At 48.5% G+C, this 20,866-nt stretch overlaps 1 protein-coding gene across 10 annotated transcripts in view; it reads right to left on the minus strand.

Moving 5' to 3' along the window:
• The window catches only part of ADAP2 (ArfGAP with dual PH domains 2), a 55,256-nt gene that overhangs the window by 23,376 nt on the left and 11,014 nt on the right, over nucleotides 1-20,866 (minus strand). For 3 of the 10 annotated variants that reach the window (XM_074388396.1, XM_074388394.1, XM_039476379.2), the window contains 5 exons: nucleotides 16,208-17,612; nucleotides 15,258-15,388; nucleotides 11,958-12,049; nucleotides 6,969-7,048; nucleotides 4,533-4,645 (listed from right to left, as the gene is read on the minus strand). In XM_074388396.1, coding sequence (XP_074244497.1) covers nucleotides 4,533-4,645; nucleotides 6,969-7,048; nucleotides 11,958-12,049; nucleotides 15,258-15,388; nucleotides 16,208-16,301 — 510 coding nt within the window. In that variant the 5' untranslated portion in view covers nucleotides 16,302-17,612. The remainder of the gene's footprint in view (nucleotides 1-4,532; nucleotides 4,646-6,968; nucleotides 7,049-11,957; nucleotides 12,050-15,257; nucleotides 15,389-16,207; nucleotides 17,613-20,866) is intronic. The other 7 variants (XM_074388397.1, XM_039476378.2, XM_039476380.2 and 4 more) reach the window with 4 other exon arrangements.

The following is a 20,866-nucleotide window of genomic DNA, read 5'->3' on the forward strand; positions in this document are numbered from 1 at the left end:
CTTACTTTGTTGGCCACAATTTCAAATTCTCTTTATTGAAAACCTCTCATCTTTCTGTCCTTTAAATACTGGAATACCCCAGGGCTCAATGGGTAGATAGATGATCTCCAAAGATGGTGCTCACCAAGTCTTTCCCTCCCAGTGTATACATGACACTCTATCCATGAAGAGGTAGAATCTATTTCCTCTCCCCTTTAATCAGGGCTTGCTGCATGACTTGCTCTGACCAATAGAATGCAGTTCTTGGTTAACCTTCCAGAGGTCTGGTAGCATTTGCTTTTGCTTAGGGAAGCAGCCACCATGCCACAAGGAAGCTTGAGCTAGACTCCTGAATGAGGAAGAGAGAGAGGCCATATAGAGTACACCACGACACCAGACGTGTGAGTGAAAGCTTCTTTGGGTCTCTAGCCAGCTAAGGGCAGCAGAGTAGCCTCGCTGATGTCACATGGATTACACTGGGACAGCAGAGGTCTGCTCAAATTCCTGACCCATAGGATTGTAAGAAATAGTAAAGTGATATTTTAAGCCATTATGTTTTAGGATGGTTTGTTACTCAGAAACAAGTAACCAAAATAGTCTTTGAACGTCTTTTTCCTGCTTAAGTGATCCTAGCCAGCCCCATTACTAAACCAGTCTACATGCTGTTCCAAACTCTCTCCAAGCCTCCAAACTCATACATCCAACTTCTGTCACTTGGATTTAGAATTCAGGAAACATACATCCAGCTTCTTTCCCCATGTCTCTACTGGATGACTAATAGGCATGTCAAAATATAAAGGACTTCCGAGCATCCCCTTAGGGGTCCAAGTCTTTGCCACCTTAGTTTCGTGGAGCAAAACTCTGGGAATCATCCTTGATTCCTCTTACTCTCACACCCCACATCCAACCCTTCAGTAAATTCTGTTGGCTCTATTTCCAAAATATATCCAGAATCTGACCGCTTCTAACCATCCTGGTCAGTGGTCCAATCCACCATTCTTTCTTACTTGGGTTATTGCAACAGCTTCCTGACTAATTTCTCTGCCTCCACTCTGGCCTCCTTCCTCCCTACTTGGAGGGAGGTTACAGTGAGCCAAGATTGCACCATTGCACTCCAGCCTGGGCAACAGAGTGAAACTCCATCTCAATAAATAAATAAATAGCTTAAGTCACATAAAAGCACTTCTCTGCTCAAAATCCTCCAATTGCTTCCCATCTCAGTAAAATCCCAAACTCCCAATTTTTGCAAATCATACATGTGTAAGTGAATTGTTTCAAGAATATATAAAGAACTATTACAACTAGGCCAGGCACAGTGGCTCACGCCTATGATCCCAGCACTTTGGGAAGCCGAGGTGGGCAGATCACTTGAGGTCAGGAGTTTAAGACCAGCCTGGCCAACATGGTGAAACCCCATATCTACTAAAAAATACAAAAAATTAGCTGGGCGTGGTGGTGGGTGCCTATATTCCCAGCTACTCGGGAGGCTGAGGCAGGAAAATTGCTTGAACCCAGGAGGAGGTTGCAGTGAGCCAAGATCACACAATTGCACTCCAGCTTGGACAACAATAGCAAAACTCCATCTCAAAAAGAAGGAAATATTACAACTTAATAATAAAATGACCAATAACCTAATTAAAATATGGGGAAAGGATCTGAATAGACATTTCTTTTTTTTTTTTTTTTTTGAGACGAAGTCTCGCTCTGCTGCCAGGCTGGAGTGCAGTGGTGCGATCTCAGCTCACTGCAATTTCCAACTCCCTGGTTCAAGCAATTCTGTCTCAGCCTCCCAAGTAGCTGGAATTACAGGCACATGCCACAACAGCCAGCTAATTTTTGAATTTTTAGTAGAGACGGAGTTTCACCATGTTGGCCAGAATGGTCTCAATCTCTTGACCTCGTGATCTGCTCGCCTTGGCCTCCCAAAGTGCTGGGATTACAGGCATGAGCCACTGGGCCCGGCCCTGAATAGACATTTCTATAACTAAGATATATAAATAGCCAATAAGCACATTGAAAAGCTGCTCAACATCATTTGCCATGTGGGAAACACCAATCAAAACCACAATGAGATACGACTTAATATCCATGAAGATGCTTATAATAAAAAAGATAGATATGGGCCTGGTGCAGTGGCTCACATCTGTAGTCCCAGTGCTTTGGGAGTCTGAGGTGGAGGATTGCTTGAAGCCAGGAGTTTGAGAACAAAGCAAAATCCTATCTCTACAAAAATAAATAAATAAAAATTAGCTGAGTGGAGTGACATGCATCTACAATCCCAGTGCTTTGAGAGTCTGGAGCAGGAGGAGCGCTAAGGCCAGTAATTTAAGGTTGCAGTGAGCTATGATTGCACCACTGCACTCCAGCCTGGGCAACAGAGGAAGACCCTGTCTCTAAAAAATAAAATAAAATAAAATAAAATAAAAATAACCAGAATAGGCAAATCCATAGAGATAGAAAGTAGGTTGGTGGTTGCCTAGGGCTAGTGGTGAGGTGGGGAATTACAGCTAGGGGATAAGGGGTTTCTTTTGGGGGTTATGAAAGTTTTTTAATGAATTGTCATGATAGTTGTACTATTCTGTGACTATACTAAAAGCCAATTGACTGTATACTTTAGGTGAATTACATGGTGTGTGAATTATATCTCAATAAACTGTTAGCAAAAGAAATCCCAAGTCTTGCTGTGACCTACGAGGCCCTCCACTATGCGACTTCATCTCCCTCCACCCTTTTCCTTGCTCACTCTGCGCTAGTTGCTCTGCCCTCCTTGATGCCCTATACCCACCAAACACACTTCCAGCGCAGGGGCAGGGCTGCAGCTCATGGTTAAGTAGTTTGTACACTGCATAAAAAGCTCCTGGCTGACAACTGCAAACCAGGCTTCTGATTTTTAAGACTGGGGCCTTGGGGCTGCACCCTCTTAGAGGGATTATCTTTCTTGAATCAGTACAAAGGTGTAAGCATTTGGCCATACCTGTGCTCAGGGCTTCTGCACATACCGTTCCCCCCTCTCTTCTACTCTTTCCCCACATATCCACATAACTCAATGCTCACATTGATTCAGTTATCTGCTCAAATGCCACCAGAAAGGCCTTCTCTGATCATTCTGCGGCAGCATTCCCTGACACACTCTCACTGTTCTCTATCTTCTCACTCTCTGCTATTTTACTTTCCTTTTCTTTTTTTTTTTTTTTTGAAACAGGGTCTCACTCTGTCACCCAAGCTGGGGTACAGTGGCACAATCTCAGCTCAATGCAGCCTCGACCTCCTGTGCTCTAGCGATTCCCCCACCTGAGATGCCCTAGTAGCTGGGACTACAGGCATGTGCCACCATACAAAGGTGTGTGTTCTTGGCCAAGCTAACTTTTGTATTTTTTGTAGAGATGGGGTTTTACCATGTTGCCCAGGCTGATCTCAAACTCCTGAACTCAAGCCTCAGCATCTTACTAAAGTGCTGGAATTACAGGTGTGAGCCACCGTGCACAGCCTCTTCTATTTCACTTTATACAACTATTGCCTGCTGGTATATTATATATTGATATTTTGATTACAGAGCTATTTCTTTTCACTAAACTGAAAGCTCCCTGGGAACAAGAGTTTTGTTTAGTTCTCTGCTGTATCCCCAGTGCCTAGAATAATGTCTAGCATACAGTAGGTACTCAATAAATGTTTTTTTTTTTTTTTTTTTTTTTTTTGAGATGGAGTCTTGCTCTGTTGCCTAGGCTGGAGAGCACTGGCATGGTCTCGGGGCTCACTGCAACCTCCGCCTCCCACGTTCAAGTGATTCTCTTGCCTCAGCCTTCCGAGTAGCTAGGATTACAGGCACCTGCCACCAATCCCAGCTAATTGTATTTTTAGTAGAGACAGGGTTTCACCATGTTGGCCAGGCTGGTCTCAAACTCCTGACCTCGTGATTCACCCACCTTGGCCTCCCAGAGTGTTGGGATTACAGGCGTGAGCCACCATGCCTGGCCTCAATAAATGTTTCTTAAGTGAATGAATATGTGAAGTAAAACCAAGTGGTCATCAAAGGCTTAAACATGGACCTGTCTACTGATTCTAGGTGGACAAAAAGTATAATTTTATTTTTTTTGAGACAGAGTTTCGCTCTTGTTACCCAGGCTGGAGTGCAATGGCTCAATCTCGGCTCACCGCAACCTCTGCCTCCTGGGTTCAGGCAATTCTCCTGCCTCAACCTCCCGAGTAGCTCGGATTACAGGCATGCGCCACCATGCCCAGCTAATTTTTTATATTTTTAGTAGAGACGGGGTTTCACCATGTTGACCAGGATGATCTTGATCTCTTGACCTCGTGATCCACCCGCCTCAGCCTCCCAAAGTGCTGGGATTACAAGCATGAGCCACCACGCCCGGCCAGAAAGTATAATTTTTAGTGGAGTGGGTTGATTGTTCAACCAAGGAAAAGTAGCCAAATGTGCCTGCCTCTAAGGGGCTGAGATTATCCACAAGACAAGGCACTGCTGACTGAATGAAGACATTAGTGGGGAGAGAGTGCCCACAGAGGGACCCGCTCTTGTTGGGCTGGCATCTTACCTCTTCCTTTGTGTAGTACTTCAGGAGTCCTTCTCTTGCCAGAAGCACAAACCTCCTTCTCAGAAACTGTGAGTTGTTCCTTCCTCGCTTCCACAGGAATCCTTCTCGGTTCCCTTAAGCACCAAGGATGACAAAGAGTGAACACCTGTGACCTTAAGATGCACAAGCAGCTCAGGAACCTCAGAGGTTCTCAAGTGGGGAAATGAGCCTTCCATCTGCTGCTGAAATATTTCCACTCAAACGTCCCTATTTCAGCTGCAGGACACAAGGATCCCATCTGGGGCAAATTTTGTGATGTCTTCTCACTTCAGGGCACTTCCCACTGCCTAAAACCTTTCTTCCTTGACCTTCTGTGGTATCAGGCCATCTCATAAGAGGACCCTTAAGAATAAGAGTTTTGTTTCGTTCCCTGCTGCATCCCCAGTGCCTAGAATATGTCTTAAGAAGGCAAAGTCCTGAGAAACTGGACTGATTCTGAAAGACCTCAACTAAATACATATGGTCCTGCCCAACTTCATGATAGCATTAACCTAATGAAACTTTAGAAATAATGAGCACCCTCTAGGGATCTGCTCATTTAAGGAATAACTTATGGGCCAGGTGCAACTGCTCACGCCTGTAATCTCGACACTTTGGGAGGCCACGGCCGACGGATCACTTGAGGTCAGGAGTTCAAGATCAGCCTGGCCAACATGGCAAAACCCTGTCTCTACTAAAAATACAAAAATTAGCCAGGTATGGTGGTACATGTCTGTAATCCCAGCTACTCGGGAGACTCAGGCATGAGAATCACTTGAACCTGGGTAGCAGAGGTTGCAGTGAGCTGAGATCATGTGACTGCACTCCAACCTGGGTAATTGAGTGAGACCCTGACTCAATAAATAAATGAATAGAATAGAATAGAGTAGAAACTTGTAGTTCTGGTAGCCAGGAGAGCTGAGCTCTGCCTCTGGCCCTCTAAGAGTGGTTTTGTATACTTTCTGTCTGGGTCAGAGTCAGCTTGGACTCAGGACAGTGGGGGTGAAACTGCCACAGGTCCAGGGCCACAGAAGAGTTTGTACCCTGCACAATGGTCAAAAGGAAGGTTGAATTTATGCCCGTGCTCCTCACAAGGCGTGAACTGCACCAGGAACTACGTTCACCAGGAGCAGGGAGATCTTTTTTTGGGAGGGTACAAAATCTCGCTTTTGTCACCCAGGCTGGAGTGCAGCGGTGTGGTCTCGGCTCACTGCAACCTCCGCCTCCTGGGTTCAAGTGATTCTTCTACCTCAGCCTCCTGAGTAGCTGGAATTATAGGTATGCACCACCACACCTGGCCAATTTTTGTATTAGTAGAGACTGGGTTTCACTATGTTGGTCAGGCTGGTCTAACTCCTGACCCCATGAAATGCCTGCCTCGTCCTCCCAAAGTTTTTGGAGTACAGATGTGAGCCACCGAGCCTGGCCAGGGATATCTTTTCCTAATTGATCTGCCCAGTGGAGGAGTCTTCCTGCAATTTATATTAAGAGTCTGGCTGGCCAGGCACAGTGGCTCACTCCTAATCCTAGCACTTTGGGAGGCCGAGGTGGGTGGATTGCCTGAGCTCAGGAGTTAGAGACCAGCCTGGGGAACACAGTGAAACCCTGTCTCTACTATAAATACAAAAAATTAACCCAGCATGGCGGCATGCACCTGTAATCCCCACTACTCCAGGAGGCAGAGGTTGCAGTGAGCCAAGATCACGTGGTTGCACTCCAGCTTGGGCGATGTAGCAAGACTCTGTCTCGAACTCAAACTCCCAACCTCAGGTGATCTGCCCGCCTTGGCCTCCCAAAGTGCTGGGATTACAGGCGTGAGCCACTGCGCCCGGCTCAAGACTCTGTCTCAAAAAAAAAAAAAAAAAAAAAAAAAGGTCTCGCCATGCACAGTGGCTCACACCTGTAATCTCAACACTTTGGGAGGCCAAAGCAGGAGAATTGTTTGAGCTCAGGAGTTCAAGACCACCCTGGGCAACATGGTGAAATGCCATCTCTGCAAACTAAAAACACAAAAATCAGTCAGATGTGGTGGCGTGTGCCTGTATTCCCAGCTACTTGGGAGGCTGAGGAGGAGGATCACGTGAGCCCAGGAGATTGAGGCTGTAGTGAGCTGTGATTGTGCCCCTGCACCCCAGGACAACAGAGTGAGACCCTGTCTCAAAAAAAAAGAGTCTGTATGTGCATGCTTGTGACCCTTCAAAGACCTGAGACAAATATGCTTCTCTGCTGCTCAGAGCATAAAGACCCACCAGCTGATATGTTGTTATTTCAGTCAGAAGAACCCACACCTTGGCCTCTGTAGCCAGAGTGAGAACAGCAGTCATGTCTTGGATGGATTTTGCTGCTAATATTCAGGCACTTGGTTTTTCTAGAGCTCATTAGAACATAGATTTCAAAAGATGATGGAAATAACTTTACCTGATAGTGAGATGGTTTCCCCATCAGCCATAAATTCCCGTCTCTCATACTTAGCTCGAATCCATTGTTCCTTTAAAACCCTAAAAAGAGAGAATCAGTGGTCACCTACGTTTGATGCATTTTCTTTTTTTTTTGAGACACGGTCTCGCTCTGTTGCCCAGGCTAGAGTGCAGTGGTGTGATCACAGTTCACTGCAGCCTAGGCCGCCTAGACTAGATGATCCTCTCACCTCACCCTCTTAAGTAGCTGAGACCATAGGCATGTGCCACCACGCCCGGCTAATTTTTAAATTTTTGTGGAGATGGGGTCTCCCTATATTGCTTAAGCTGATCTCAAACTCCAGGGCTCAAGCAAGGCTCCTGCCTCAGCCTCCCAAAGTGCAGGGATTACCACCAAACCTGGACTGATGCATTCTTTTCCCACAGTGACTTCCCAAGTCCCTACAGTTAAGAGTGGGAACATCACAGCAGTGCCTCACTGCCTGTTCCAGCTACCTAGGATTCCTCAGCCTCAGGGCTGTGAAAATTCGGAGTTGGATAATCCCTTGTTGTGTTGTCCTATGGGTTTTCCCCCATGCTCCACAGAATGTTTAGCAGCATGTCTGGCCTCTACCCATTAGATGCCAGTAGCACCCCCACCCTAGTGTGGCACCCAAAAATGTCTTCAGGCAATGCCAAATGCCCTCTGGGGAAAATATTTCTCCTGGTGGGCTATCTGAGAACCACTAAGCTATTCCAATCCCAGTCTCGGCTCTCTAGGTCAATGAGACAGATACTGGCTCCTCTGGACCATCTGCACTGCCCTCATCCACTGCATGTTCATGAGCTCAGGCAGGAGAGTCCAGAAGCCTCTTCCTGTGCCTGCACATGAAATCTGGGGATGCTACACTGAACAGAGCAGTCATCTTAGGATCTGACCACCTGGGACCTGGTCTCACTCTGTCATTTATCCACCATGTGACCAAGAGCAAGTTACCTAACTCCTCTGAATTTGGGGAATGTGTCACTATTGTTAAACTCAGTCTTCATCTCTACAAAAATAAAAAAAAAAAATAATAAGAGGTTTAAACGCACATAAAGGACCCAGCACCTGCTCAGCCCATAGTAGGTGTTTAATGTGACCTCAATCAGAGATTGTCATCCTTGAGTCCTGCAGAAAAAACATGCAGCTGAGAGTGACGTTATTTTAATTGTTTGGTTCCTGCTCACCTTTTCCAGGTTGCAAGGTATATATGACCTTACCCCATAGCCATAGGAATGACCTAGAGCTGGGCATCTGGCCCAACCTGGTCCTTCAGAGCTCTTTGCTGCTCTGGGCTGTGTGGACCAAGAGGACCAAAAGTGAAGGAGAGATTGATGGAGTTTTCTCCCGAGCTGCGCTAGAAGGTGGAGCTTGGCACCTGCTTTCGGCCTTGCTGCCAGCTGTGTGAAGGAAGCCTGGCTGAGAGAGAGAAGAGAGCCAGAGAGAGTGTGAGAGACCTGATGCTGTTTGAGCTCCTGGCTTGGTCTTTCCTGAGGCCGGCTCCACCACTGTCCTTCTGGGATTCTGATCCCCAGAACCCATCAAATCCTCTTTTTCCTAGGCTGGTTTAAATTGGATTTCTGGCCAGGCGTGGTGGCTCACACGTGTAATCCCAGGACTTTGGGAGGCCAGCAGGCAAATCACTTGAGGTCAGGAGTTTGAGATCAGCCTAGCCAACAAAGTGAAACTCAATCTCTACCAAAAATGCAAAAATTAGCTGGGCATGGTGGCATGTGCCTGAATCCCAGCCACTCGGGAGGCTGAAACAGGAGAATCGCTTGAACCCAGGAGGCGGAGGTTGCAGTGAGCTGAGATTGTGCCCCTGTATTTCAGCCTGGGTGAAAAAGCAAGACTCTGTCTCAAAAATAAATAAATAAATAAATAAATAAATAAATAAATAAATAGGGTTTCTGTCACTTATAATCAAGAGTCCCGGCTGGGCATGGTAACTCATGCCTGTAATCCCAGCACTTTGGGAGGCCAAGACAGGCTAAGACAGGCAGATGGCTTGAGCTCAGCTCAAGAGTTTGAGAGAAGCCTGGGCAACATGATGAAACCTCATCTCCACAAAAAAAATTTTTTTTAAGTACAAAATTACTAGGTTAACAAAAATTAACCATGCATGATGGCAGGCACCTGTAGTCCCAGCTACTTGGGACACTGAGATGGGAAGATCACTTGGGCTGAGGAGGTGAGGGCTGCAGTGAGCCATGATTGTGCCACTGAACTCCAGCCTGGGTGACAGAGTGAAACCTCATCTCTATATTTTAAAATATATATATAGAGAGAGTCCTTCCTAGTGCACAGCCCACAGATCATTGAGGAGAATCACCTGGCCCACCATGAAGGTGGAAAGCCTGGGACCCAGGATCAGAGCTGGGAGAATGAGTGGAGACCAAGCGCCACCAGTCTTGGTCCTGGAGGTGGTCATTAGTTCTCAGCTAAAAAGGGTTAAAGTGCGGCCGGGCGCGGTGGCTCACGCCTGTAATCCCAGCACTTTGGGAGGCCGAGGCGGGTGGATCACGAGGTCGAGAGATCGAGACCATCCTGGTCAACATGGTGAAACCCCGCCTCTACTAAAAATACAAAAAATTAGCTGGGCATGGTGGCGCATGCCTGTAATCCCAGCTACTCAGGAGGCTGAGGCAGGAGAATTGCCTGAACCCAGGAGGCGGAGGTTGCGGTGAGCCGAGATCGCGCCATTGCACTCCAGCCTGGGTAACAAGGGGGAAACTCGTCTAAAAAAAAAAAGGGGTTAAAGTGCAGGGCTGCTGCTGGAGTCATGGCAAGTAATGTCTGTGTGGTGCCAGCAGGAAGCCTAGCACAGAGCAGCTACTTACGGAGCGCTTAGAGCAAAGGGTAGGGTGGCAGCAGCTAGCCAGGATAAGACAGGCCCTCTTAAGTTGAGCCAGCCCACCCCACAACTGGCCACAGACAGGTAGCATTCTGAAGCAGACACGGTGACATGGATTCAAAGCAGTGTGTCGGGTGGCATGTGAAAGGTTCTACCTAAGTTATCTCATGTAATCTCTACAACTATGTGATGACGCGGGCATCCTTGTCCACATTTCAGAGATGAGAATGCCGACGGAGAGATTTGCTAACTTGTCCACGTCCTCACAGCTAGATGATGGTAGAGTTGGGACAGAAAACGGAGGTCTTCCAAGTAGAAAGCCATGCTTCCCCAGCCACTCCACAGACCATGAGTAGCCCTTAATTGTCTAAGCACTGAGAAATTACAGGACCACTAGGTACGGTTATATAATCTGTGCACTGCCCAGTAGCACCGTGCTGAGGCTCAGCAGCTGAAATGCAGCTGCTTTCTGTTTGCCAGGCATACCCCCATAAGGCTGTGTCAGCCTAACGGGATACCTTCTCCGCATTTACACAAGACATTGTCTAGCAGCCTGGATGGCGAGTCTAAGTACCTGGGAAGGAGGTGCAGCTCAGGCAGTCAGATCTGCAGAGGTCCAGGGCCACTACGTACCAGTATCACACTAACCCTCACCTCCAGGGGACCTGAACCCTCCTGCTGCTTCAAAGCCCCGCTCTTACACTGAATTCTCCCATTGCCATGATACAGACACCCAGGCCCTGGTGTCAGACAGGCTAGACCAGTTCTGCCTCCATAAACCTCAGGTTTTTCATCTGTGGCACAGGGGTAATAGCAGTACTTGTAGGGTTGTTGAGAGAATTGAACAGATACGTGCACATAAGCATTTCGCACAGGGCCTAGTACTTGAGCAAAGCGCAATAATATTAGTAGCTACTTTTTTTTTTTTTGGAGACAGTCTCATTCTGTCACCAAGGCTGGAGTACAGTGGCACAATCTTGGCTCAGTGCACCCTTGGCCTCCGAGTTCAAGCAATTCTCGTGCCCCAGCCTCCCGAGTAGCTGGGACTACAGGCATAAGCCACCGCACCTGGCTAATTTTTTATTTTTAGTAGAGACAGAGTTTCACTATGTTGACCAGGTTGGTCTTGAACTCCTGACCTAGAGTGATCCACCTGCCTCAGCCTCCCAAAGTGATAGGATTACAGGCATAAGCCACCATGCCCAGCCAGTAGTTACCATATATATGAGTGTATATATATGGTAACTACTCGTTGCCATGAGTGACAGAGTGAGACCTTGCCAAAAAAGGTCTTTTTTTGTGTGGCAAGGTCTCACTCTGTCACTCATACTAGAGTGCAGTGACACATGCAATCCTAGCTCACTGCAATCTGACTCAAGCGATTCCCCTACCTCAGCCTTCCTAGTAGCTCAGACTATAAGCATGGGCCACTATGCCCTGGCTAAGTTAATTTAATTTAATTTTTTACAGAGACAGGGTCTTGCTATGTTGCTCAGGCTGGCATTGAACTCCTGTCAAGTGATCCTCCTACCTCAGCCTCCCGAAGTGCTGGGATCACAGGGACAAGCCATTGTGCCTGGCTGTTATTCTTATTTTTATGGTTATTATTTAGAGATCTGCAGCTCAGGCAAGTTGCTTAGAGCCAACCTGAGCTCAGGTGGCAGAACAGAACCCTAGACATATTTCTCTAAAGGAAGTAGCTGAAACACATTTGTTCTAGTAAGATACCAGTGTTTATCCCCTCTATCAAGTTATCCACCATCTGTAAGCTACAAGAATGTCACAGTCAGAGATCATAGGGAAAAATCATAGAGATCACAGAGAGGCAGAGATCATAGAGAGGCAGAGATCATAGAGAAAAATCCTCCGTTTCAGGGCTGTGGAAACTGAGGCCCAGAGAAAGGAGAGGCACACTTAAGCAACAGAGGCAGAAAGAGGCTTACACCAGTCCTCCCATGTGCTCTCTGTGACGATATCCAGTGCTTTCCTGCATGTACCTGCATACCAGGCCCATCGCAGTGACCACCACAGACGAAGGCACCAAAGATGGAGAGCGGGAGGAGGTGGAACCAGGACAACCCCCTCACCCAGTCCCTAAGGAATCATTCACTCACAGGCAGTCACTGGCCTGGGGGATGTAGTAGAAAGCTGGGACTCTGGCTTCGAACTTGGCCTTCACACGGAGGTTCCCATTGCGAGTCATAAACTGCAAGACAACAGCAATTTGGGGTAATATTAGAATTTGAAGAAACATGAAATTAAACTATGAGGCCACTGACTTAGGCTGAGTCAGAAGAAACTGCCTCCAAGAAGGAGATGTCCCACCGGGCTTGGTCGTGCATACCGCTGGGGAGCCCCGGCCTGTAACAATCATAGGCAGATATAATCATGCCTCATATGGGCACAGGACTCCACAGTGCTCACACATCAGCTCAGCCATTGTCACATTACTGTACTCATTTTACAGATGTGTCAACTGAGGCTCAGAGGGGTTAGATGACTTGCTCAAGGAAACAAAGCTGTAAGTGGAGAACTGGGATTTGAACCCAGACCTGACTCCAAGGCTCATATTCTTCCTATCATGCCTTCCACAGATGGCCAGGACCCTCAGCAGCCCTGAAAGTCTGCAGGAGACAAATGTACCTGGAGGATGGAAGAAGTGGGTGCTGGCCTCATGGAGTGCATAGGTCAGGATGGTTAGTAGGGCCCTTTGGCACTCAGGAGACCCAGAGGCTGATGCACCAAAAGTGACCCTGGCAGCAGTGGCATAGCTAGGGTGAGGGCAGAAGTGGGAAGAAGCACCAGCTTGTTACTGGTGTAGAGTGAATCCTACTCTTCTCTGCAGCGGCCTCTAGGCTGTGTCACCAGCTTTGAATCCCAGCAGAGCAGGATTCAAATCTTGCCTGCTATTTATTTGATGAGTGACCCTTGGAATCTCACCCGTAAAAATGAAGAAAACTGCCAGGCATGGTGGCTCAAGCCTGTAATCCCAGCACTATGGGAAGCCAATAGCAGGGGATCGCTTGAGGTCAGCAGTTAGAGACCAGCCTCGCCAACATTGTGAAACCTTGTCTCTACTTAAAAAATACAAAAATTAGCCAGGCATGGTGGTGGACACCTGTAATCCCACCTACATGGGAGGCTGAGGCAGGAGAATCGTTTGAATGTGGGAGGTGGAGGTTGCAATGAGCAGAGATCGTGCCACTGCTCTCCAGCCTGGGAAACAGAGCAAGACTCTGTCTCAAAATAATAATAATAATAAAAAATAATAAATAAAAAAATTAGCCGGGTGTGGTGGCACACACCTGTAATTCTAGTTACTCAGGAGGCTAAGGCACAAGAATTGCTTGAACCTGGGAGGTGGAGGTTGCAGTGAACCAAGATCGTGCCACTGCACTCAAACCTGGGTAACAGAGGGAGTAAGATTCCATCTCAAAAAAAAAAAAAAAAAAAAAAAATGAAGAGAATATAACAGGGGGCTGGGCACAGTGGCTCACACCTGTAATCCCAGGTGGATGACCTCAGATCAGGAGTTCGAGACTAGCCTGGCCAACATGGCGAAAGTCCATCTCTACTAAAAACACAAAAAATTAGCCAGGCATGGTGGTGGGTGCCTGTAATCCCAGCTACTTGGAAGGCTGAGGCAGGAGAATCACTTGAACCCAGGAGGTGGAGGTTGCAGTAAGCAGAGATCACACCACTGCACTCCACCTTGAGTGACAGAGTGAGTCTTCATCTAAAAAAAAAAAAAAAAAAGCCGGCACAGTGGCTCACACCTGTAATTGCAGCACTTTGGGTGGTAGAAGTGGGCAGATCACTAAGGTCAGGAGTTCGAGATCAGCCCAACATGATGAAACCCTATCTCTACTAAAACTATAAAATTAGCCGGAGTGGTGGTGCATGCCTGTAATCCCAGATACTCAGGAGGCTGAGGCACAAGAATCAATTGAACCTGGGAGGTGGAGGCTGCAGTGAGCTAAGATCATGCCATTGTACTCCAGCCTGGGCAACAAGCCTGAAACTCCATCTCGAAAGAAAAGAAGAGAAAAGAAAAGAAAATAGAACAGGGGAGTTATAAGGTGCAAGTAAAATCCTTCAGGTTTTTGTGCTGGTTTACTAGTCTCTAGCCTTTCAGCTGCAGTAGACTGTAAGCTCTGTATGGGCAGGGGCTTTATCTTGTTCATTGTTCTCTCCCAAGACCCAGCACATAGTAAGGTGACATTAAAGCCTCCAGCCCAGTGCTGTCTAGCACAGTACCTGGCACAGAGTGGGCATTCAGTAAATGTCAGCCTGCTTCCCCAGTAGTCCTGAAAACCCTCAGCCAACCCAAACAGTTCAGAACTGCCTGCTCTCTGGAGGTTTTCTGACCGATATGGAATTGCCATGGAGGCTGAGGGTATCCTCCACGCCCAGAGGGCAGGAAAGCAAAGTGGTCCTCTTTCTGCCTAGGGAGAAAGGAGGAGGACTTTAAGACCATGAATCAGGTTATTTCCCTTCCTCCAGTCCAAGGCTTCCCTAATGATAACAGCAATTTATTTTTTATTTTTTATTTTTTTAGGCAGAGTCTCACTCTGTCACCCGGACTGGAGTGCAGTGGTGCGAGCGATCTTGGCTTACTGCAGCCACAACCTCATAGGCTCAGGTGATCTTTCCACTTCAACCTCCGAAGTATCTGGGATGAAAGGTGCATGCCACCACACGCAGCTAACTTTTGTATTTTTTGTAAAGACGAGGTTTCACCGTGTTGCCCAGGCTGCTCTTGAACTCCTGGGCTCAAGCAATTGATCCACCAGCCTCAGCCTCCCAAAGTGCTGGGATTACAGATGTGAGCCACCACACCCATCCAATAGCAATTGTTAACTGACTACTTTCTTTGTGTCTGGACTGAGCCTACATTAATCTTCACAGCAGTGCTGTGAAATTGGTGGTGGTAGCCAGGCATGGTGGCTCACAGCTGTAATCCCAGTACTTTGGGAGGCCAGGGCAGTTGGATCACCTGAGGTCAGGAGTTCGAGACCAGCATGACAAACATGGTGAAGCCTGGTCTCTACTAAATACAAAAAATTAGCCAGGTGCAGTGGCAGGCGCCTATAATCCCAGCTGCTTGAGAAGCTAAGGCAGGAGAATCACTTGGAAGGCAGTGGTTACAGTGAGCCGAGATTGCTCCACCGCACTCCAGCTTGGACAACACAGTAAGACGCTGTCTCAAAAAAAAAAAAAGTAAGGAAATTATGGAGACAGAATTTGAACTCAGGGCCTCTGTCTAAGCTGCTATCTTACAGGCTGTGTTTCCTCTGGCAAGACTTGCCCGTTTCTGGGCCTCAGTTTCCCCGTCTGTAGAATGGGAGCCACCTGCCCACTGCCTCCACCCCAGTTCCGCGGTTCCACGGCTCTCCACGCGCATGCCTTTCTACCTCCACAATACTGTCGTCCCAGAAGTCAAGTCGCACGGATTTAACTTTGCTGATGTCAGGGAAGTTACGGTGGACGCCGCAGCAGTTGAGACAGATGAAGACCCCCAGCTTGTAAGAGGCCCAGTCGGGATCTGCAGCGGGAGAGGCAGGAGAGGAACTGAGCCGACAGCGCGGCGAAGAAACCAGGGCTGGGCTGGGGGCGCTAGGGCAGGCGGGGCGCCCCTTCTCCCAACTAGGGCGAACTAAGCTGCCAGTCTGGCACCTTCTGGTTAGCCCACCGGCCGCTGCGCGGCGACCGGGATGAAGATCCTGGAGGGAGTCTAGGGTCCGGGGGAAGAGTCTAAGGCGGCGCGATGTGGAAGTGACGGGACTCAGAGGGAACCGAGAGGAGGGCGCGGGGGGCGCACCGCGGGGCTCGGCGGGGAGCTGCGGGTGGGGAGGCTGAGTCACGGGGCTCTCGGCGACCGCGTGGTGGGGCGCTGGGGAGGCCTTCGGGGGCTTCCGGAAGCGGGCAGAGGACACGCGACGGTCGGGGGCCTGGGCCCGAGGTCTGGTCCTAGCTGTGTGGGATGTCTGAGTCCGAGGGCTTGGGGAGCACCTGGGTACCGAGACACTGGCAGTCGGGTGCCGGCCCTGGGAAAACAGCGAGACTGGCAGGGCTCCCGGCTGCCGGTTCTCGTGTCGGAGTCCAAGCATGTGGGAAGATCCGCGCGGGTCCCGCGTGGGGAGCAGGGCCTGGGCTCTGAGGGACTGGGGGCAGAGTGCCGAGAGAGCTGTCAGGGCTCGGGTGGTAGGTTCATGGTGTGGGGTGGGAGGGATCCGGGTCCGGAGGTCCCACGTGCGGGTCCAGCGGGGGCCGAGGGCGGGACCCGGTGGGGCCGAGGGGAGGAGTCCAGCGGGCCGGGGGTCCGGCCGGGGGTCCCGCGCCGCCCGCGCCGCCGCGCTCTTACCCGCCGCCCCGCAGTCGGCGCAGTGCGCGTTGTCAGTGCCCGCCGCCTGCAGCAGCTCCAGCAGCCGCTTCTTGTTGCGCTCGCGATCGCCCATGGCCGGCCCGGCGGGCTAAGCGGGGCTCAGCCCATGGCCAGTGCGCTCCGCCCGGCAGGTGGAGACGGACCCCTCCACGGTGCCTCAGCCAGGCCCCGGCGGCCGCCAGCCCCGCCCCGCCCGCCGGGACTGTCCGCCCCTCCCTCGGCCAGTCCAGGCTGGTCCCGGGCTCCGCCGACAACGCGCGGGGGGGGACAGGAGCACGCAACTTGGAGTCTAACACCCTGGCCCAAGATCAAATCGTAGCCCGTCACTTGCTAGCTGCGAGGCTGTGGACAACCTAATCGACCTCTCTGGGTCTCAGTTTCCATGGTCTCTGAAAGAGGAACAAGGGCATACGTCTGCATCTCAGCGCTTCTTGGAAAATTAACCAGAATCTAACTTCTCATAAACCATGCTGTTGATGTAAGATCTTAAAATCTATTTGGAGACGTAGCTATATGCAAATACCATCTCCTCAGGAAGCCCTCCAAGATACCCTACCTGGAGTAATCTCTGCAGCCTCTGGGCCTCCTAGAATACTGTTGCAGTATGTGTCCATTTCTTTTGGCCCTGAGCTCTTTCTATCTACCTTGCATCATGGTTATTTATATACTTGTGTTCATTCCACTCTCTGACCCCAGACACACACATCGCCACACCAGAGAGTTTGGCGTTAGCAGTTTTATTCCTGTATTCCATATTGCGCCTAGAAATGGTACCTGCACATTTTTAGAAGTCCAACTAATAGTTGCATGATTTTGTTCACCAGAAAAGTGTGGTTTCACCAAGGTGGACACACCCATGCACTTTAACCTGTGAAGTTCCATCACCATGAGGTGAAGGTAAAACATGGGTGTTCTTAAATCTGGGCATTTCATTAATCCTCTTTCCCGCTCCCCTATCTTTGTTACTCCCTGACATCCTCTTCAGTGACTCACCGGCCTCCTGGTGAAATATATACTGTACATACTTGCCATCTCCTCTGTAGGTTAATAGCTGTCTATCGTATGCAGATAGCTTAATACACACATGCATATGATGCATTAAGTCATCTGCATATGATAGACAGGTGTTAACCTTCAAGATAAAATCAGGTTTCCATCCTGGTGAATCGCAGCTCATGTTCTAGCTGACCTGCCTACATCCCTATTCAACACATATGCGGGTGATAGCACTCACGTGCACACACACGCACAGCAATCTGGTGTAATGGAATGAATTCAGGAATCCAGAAATTCAGGCTTTAAATGTTGACTCCTTCGTTTTCACATTCCCAACCGTTCATCCTTGGGCAAGTTCTTTCACTTCTCTGAGCCTCGGAATCCTCAACTGTAAAATGCAGATTTTGAGATCCACTAATAGGGTCATTGAGATGGCACAAAAACCCTCCAAACATGGTGGCCCCCTTGCTTTCCCTGCCCCTCTGGTCAGTTCGTGGGATTGTCGCTTGGAATGCTGTGTGTGATTCCAGTCATCCCTGGGGTGGGAGGAGGTCACGCTGCCAGGACTGAGCGGGAAGGGAGGGTGGAGAACATTACCAGGAATAGCTAGCCATGAGGGGGTCTTGCCTTTGAGGGGGTGAGACCTAGCCCAGGAGCAGCCACAGAGGAGCCAGTGAGAGAGTCAGCTGAGGTCAGGAGGCATGGGGCTGTTTATTAAACAGGCTGAAAGATGATTCATTTCCGTTGCTTTACATGAAAAAAGGGACAGAAATAAATCTCCCAGGAGAAAGATGAAGGCAGAGGGAGGAGGAAGAGAGGGAGAGGAGGAGACAAGCTAAGGACATTTCTCCTCTCCCCAGCACTGGGGCAAAATTGTGATGTGGGGGTGCTTCCTCGGCACCCCACCCTTCCCCGGTCCCTACTCCTTCGCTCCTCTGACACCTTGAGTCTCACTGCCACCTCCCTGCAGGTCCCACAAAAGATGTTCTAAGTAGGCTCTGGTTGAATTTTAGAAATTAAAAAAAGAAAAAACAAAAGAAAAAAATAGCCAATACAAGAGAAAGTATAGCATCTAATTTAGGGTGAGGAGTGAGAGATTGAGAGATTCCTTTAGTGTCCCCCTCTTCCCTTCCTTATTTCTGGAGGTTCCCATCAAACAGCCTTAGTTTGGCATTTCAAGCATCCTCAGAGCAAAACAATGTACTCTGGTATTTTGTTTATAAGGCTTTCTCTTTTTTTTTTTTTTTTTTTCTTTTGAGACGGAGTTTCGCTCTTGTTACCCAGGCTGGAGTGCAATGGCGCGATCTCGGCTCACCGCAACCTCCGCCTCCTGGGCTCAGGCAATTCTCCTGCCTCAGCCTCCTGAGTAGCTGGGATTACAGGCCCGCGCCACCACGCCCAGCTAGTTTTTTTGTATTTTTAGTAGAGACGGGGTTTCACATGTTGGCCAGGATGGTCTCGATCTCTCGACCTCGTGATCCACCCGCCTCGGCCTCCCAAAGTGCTGGGATTACAGGCTTGAGCCACCGTGCCCGGCCTCTCTTTTTTTTTTGAAATGAAGTTTCGTTCTTGCTGCCCAGGCTGGAGTGCAATGGCGTGATCTTGGCTCAAGACAACCTCTGCCTGTTGGGTTTAAGTGATTCTCCTGCCTCACCCTCCCAAGTAGATGGGATTACAGGCATGGGCCACCACACCCGAATAATTTTTGTATTTTTAGCAAAGATGGGATTTCTCCATATTGGTCAGGCTGGTCTTGAACTCCTGAGCTCAGGTGATCTGCCTGCCTTGGCCTCCCAAAGTGCTGGGATTACAGGCATGAGCCACTGCATCCAGCTTTCTTTTCTTTTCTTTTACTTTTTTTCTTTTCTTTTTAAATTTTTTGTGGTGGTGGTGGCAGGACAATGCTGATAAACAATTATTCAGTTTTTTTTTTTTTTTTTTTTAACAAAACAGTCTCGCACATTTGATCATATTTGAGCTTCACGACACTCTCTGAGGGCAGCATCGTATCGGGCCACTTTGCAGAAGAGAAACCTGAGCCTCAGAGGAGTTAAGTTATCCAAGGTCATGGAGCCACATAAGAATCAGAATAGGCCTAAATCCAGATGTCCTTTTGTGGCTCAGTCAGTCCCAGGTGATTTCATGAAACTTTCTCCCTTTAGTGCATTCTGGACTTTTTTTTTTTTCTCTCACTTAAATTGTGGTTCAGTTAATAAGTTTGCTCCTTTTTAAAAAAAAAAAAAATATATATATATATAAAAATTTAAAAATTGTGATAAAATCTAAATAACACAAAATTTGCCATTTTAACCATTTTTTTTCTTTAGAGACAAAGGTGTCACTGTCACTCAGGGTCGAGTGCAATGGTACAATCAAAGCTCACTGCAGCCTTGAACACCTAGGCTCACGTGATCCTCCCGCTGCAGCCTCCTGAGTAGCTGGGACGATGGGAGCGTACCACCAAACCCAGCAAATTTTTTTTTTTTCCTATTTTCACAGAGACAGAAGCTTGCTTTGCTGCCCAAGCTGGTCTCCAGCTTCTGGCTTCAATCCTCCAGCCTCAGTGTCCCAAAGCTTTGGGATTACAGGTATGAACTGCCATGCCCCATCTATTTTAACCATTTTTAAGTGTACAATACCATGTCATCAATTGCATTCAATTATATTCACAATGTTGTGCAATTATCTCCACTATTTTAACAAATATTTGAGAAGGAAAGATTGTATACATTCAATGTTTGAATGATTTGACATTTGTGCACACTGTATAATGATTCCCACAATCACATTAATGAACACATCCATCACCATACATACTATGCCTTAGATCCCCAGAATTATTCTCATAACTGAGTTTGTACCCTATATTTCCTACACTGCTTATTTCCAAAACTTTTGCATCATCCTAAACAGAAACTGTAGCCCCAGCCTGGACAACACGGTGAAACCCCCATCTCTTCAAAAATTACCAAAATTAACTGGCTGTGGTGGTGTGTGCCTGTAGTCCCAGCTACTCAAGGGGCTAAGGTGGAAGGATAGCTTGAGTCCAGGAGGCAGAGGTTGTGGTGAGCCATGATCACACCACTGCACTCCAGCCTGGGTGACAGAGCAAGGCTATCACAAAAACAAAACAAAACTCTGTAGCCCACTCCTGGGTATTGGACATGATGAAAATTGAGCTCAGCTTCTGTGCTCAGGACCCAGAAACTGCTTCTAAATGAAGAGGACAGTGCCAAAGGCTGTCATGACCAAGGCGGACACTGAGCACTGTGACCCAGGGTTTGAGGAACAGGATGGGTCAAAGCAGACCCTCTGAGGGGCTCAATACAGCAGATGCTGGAGTGAGGGAGCAGTTTGGGCCGTGGGACACAGTGTCCTCTGTAAATAAAGCTCCCAAGGTCCCACCAAGCAAAAACATCTAGCTCTCTTCTCAGGTCACTGTCTTTGTTTAGCCAACCCAAGCCACAGCAGGGCTATAAGAAAGCCCTCAACCACATTCCCAGGAACAGCCTCAAGATCCCCACTCAAGAGCTTCAAGGAATAGAGCACAATTCCTTTGAAAATTAAATAATTGGCTGGCGTGCTGTGGCTCGTGCTTGTAATCCCAGCACTTTGGGAAGCCGAGGTGGGTGGATCACCTGA

Source organism: Saimiri boliviensis, chromosome 17 (assembly GCF_048565385.1).
Source record: "Saimiri boliviensis isolate mSaiBol1 chromosome 17, mSaiBol1.pri, whole genome shotgun sequence".
In the NCBI taxonomy this organism is placed as follows: domain Eukaryota; kingdom Metazoa; phylum Chordata; class Mammalia; order Primates; family Cebidae; genus Saimiri; species Saimiri boliviensis.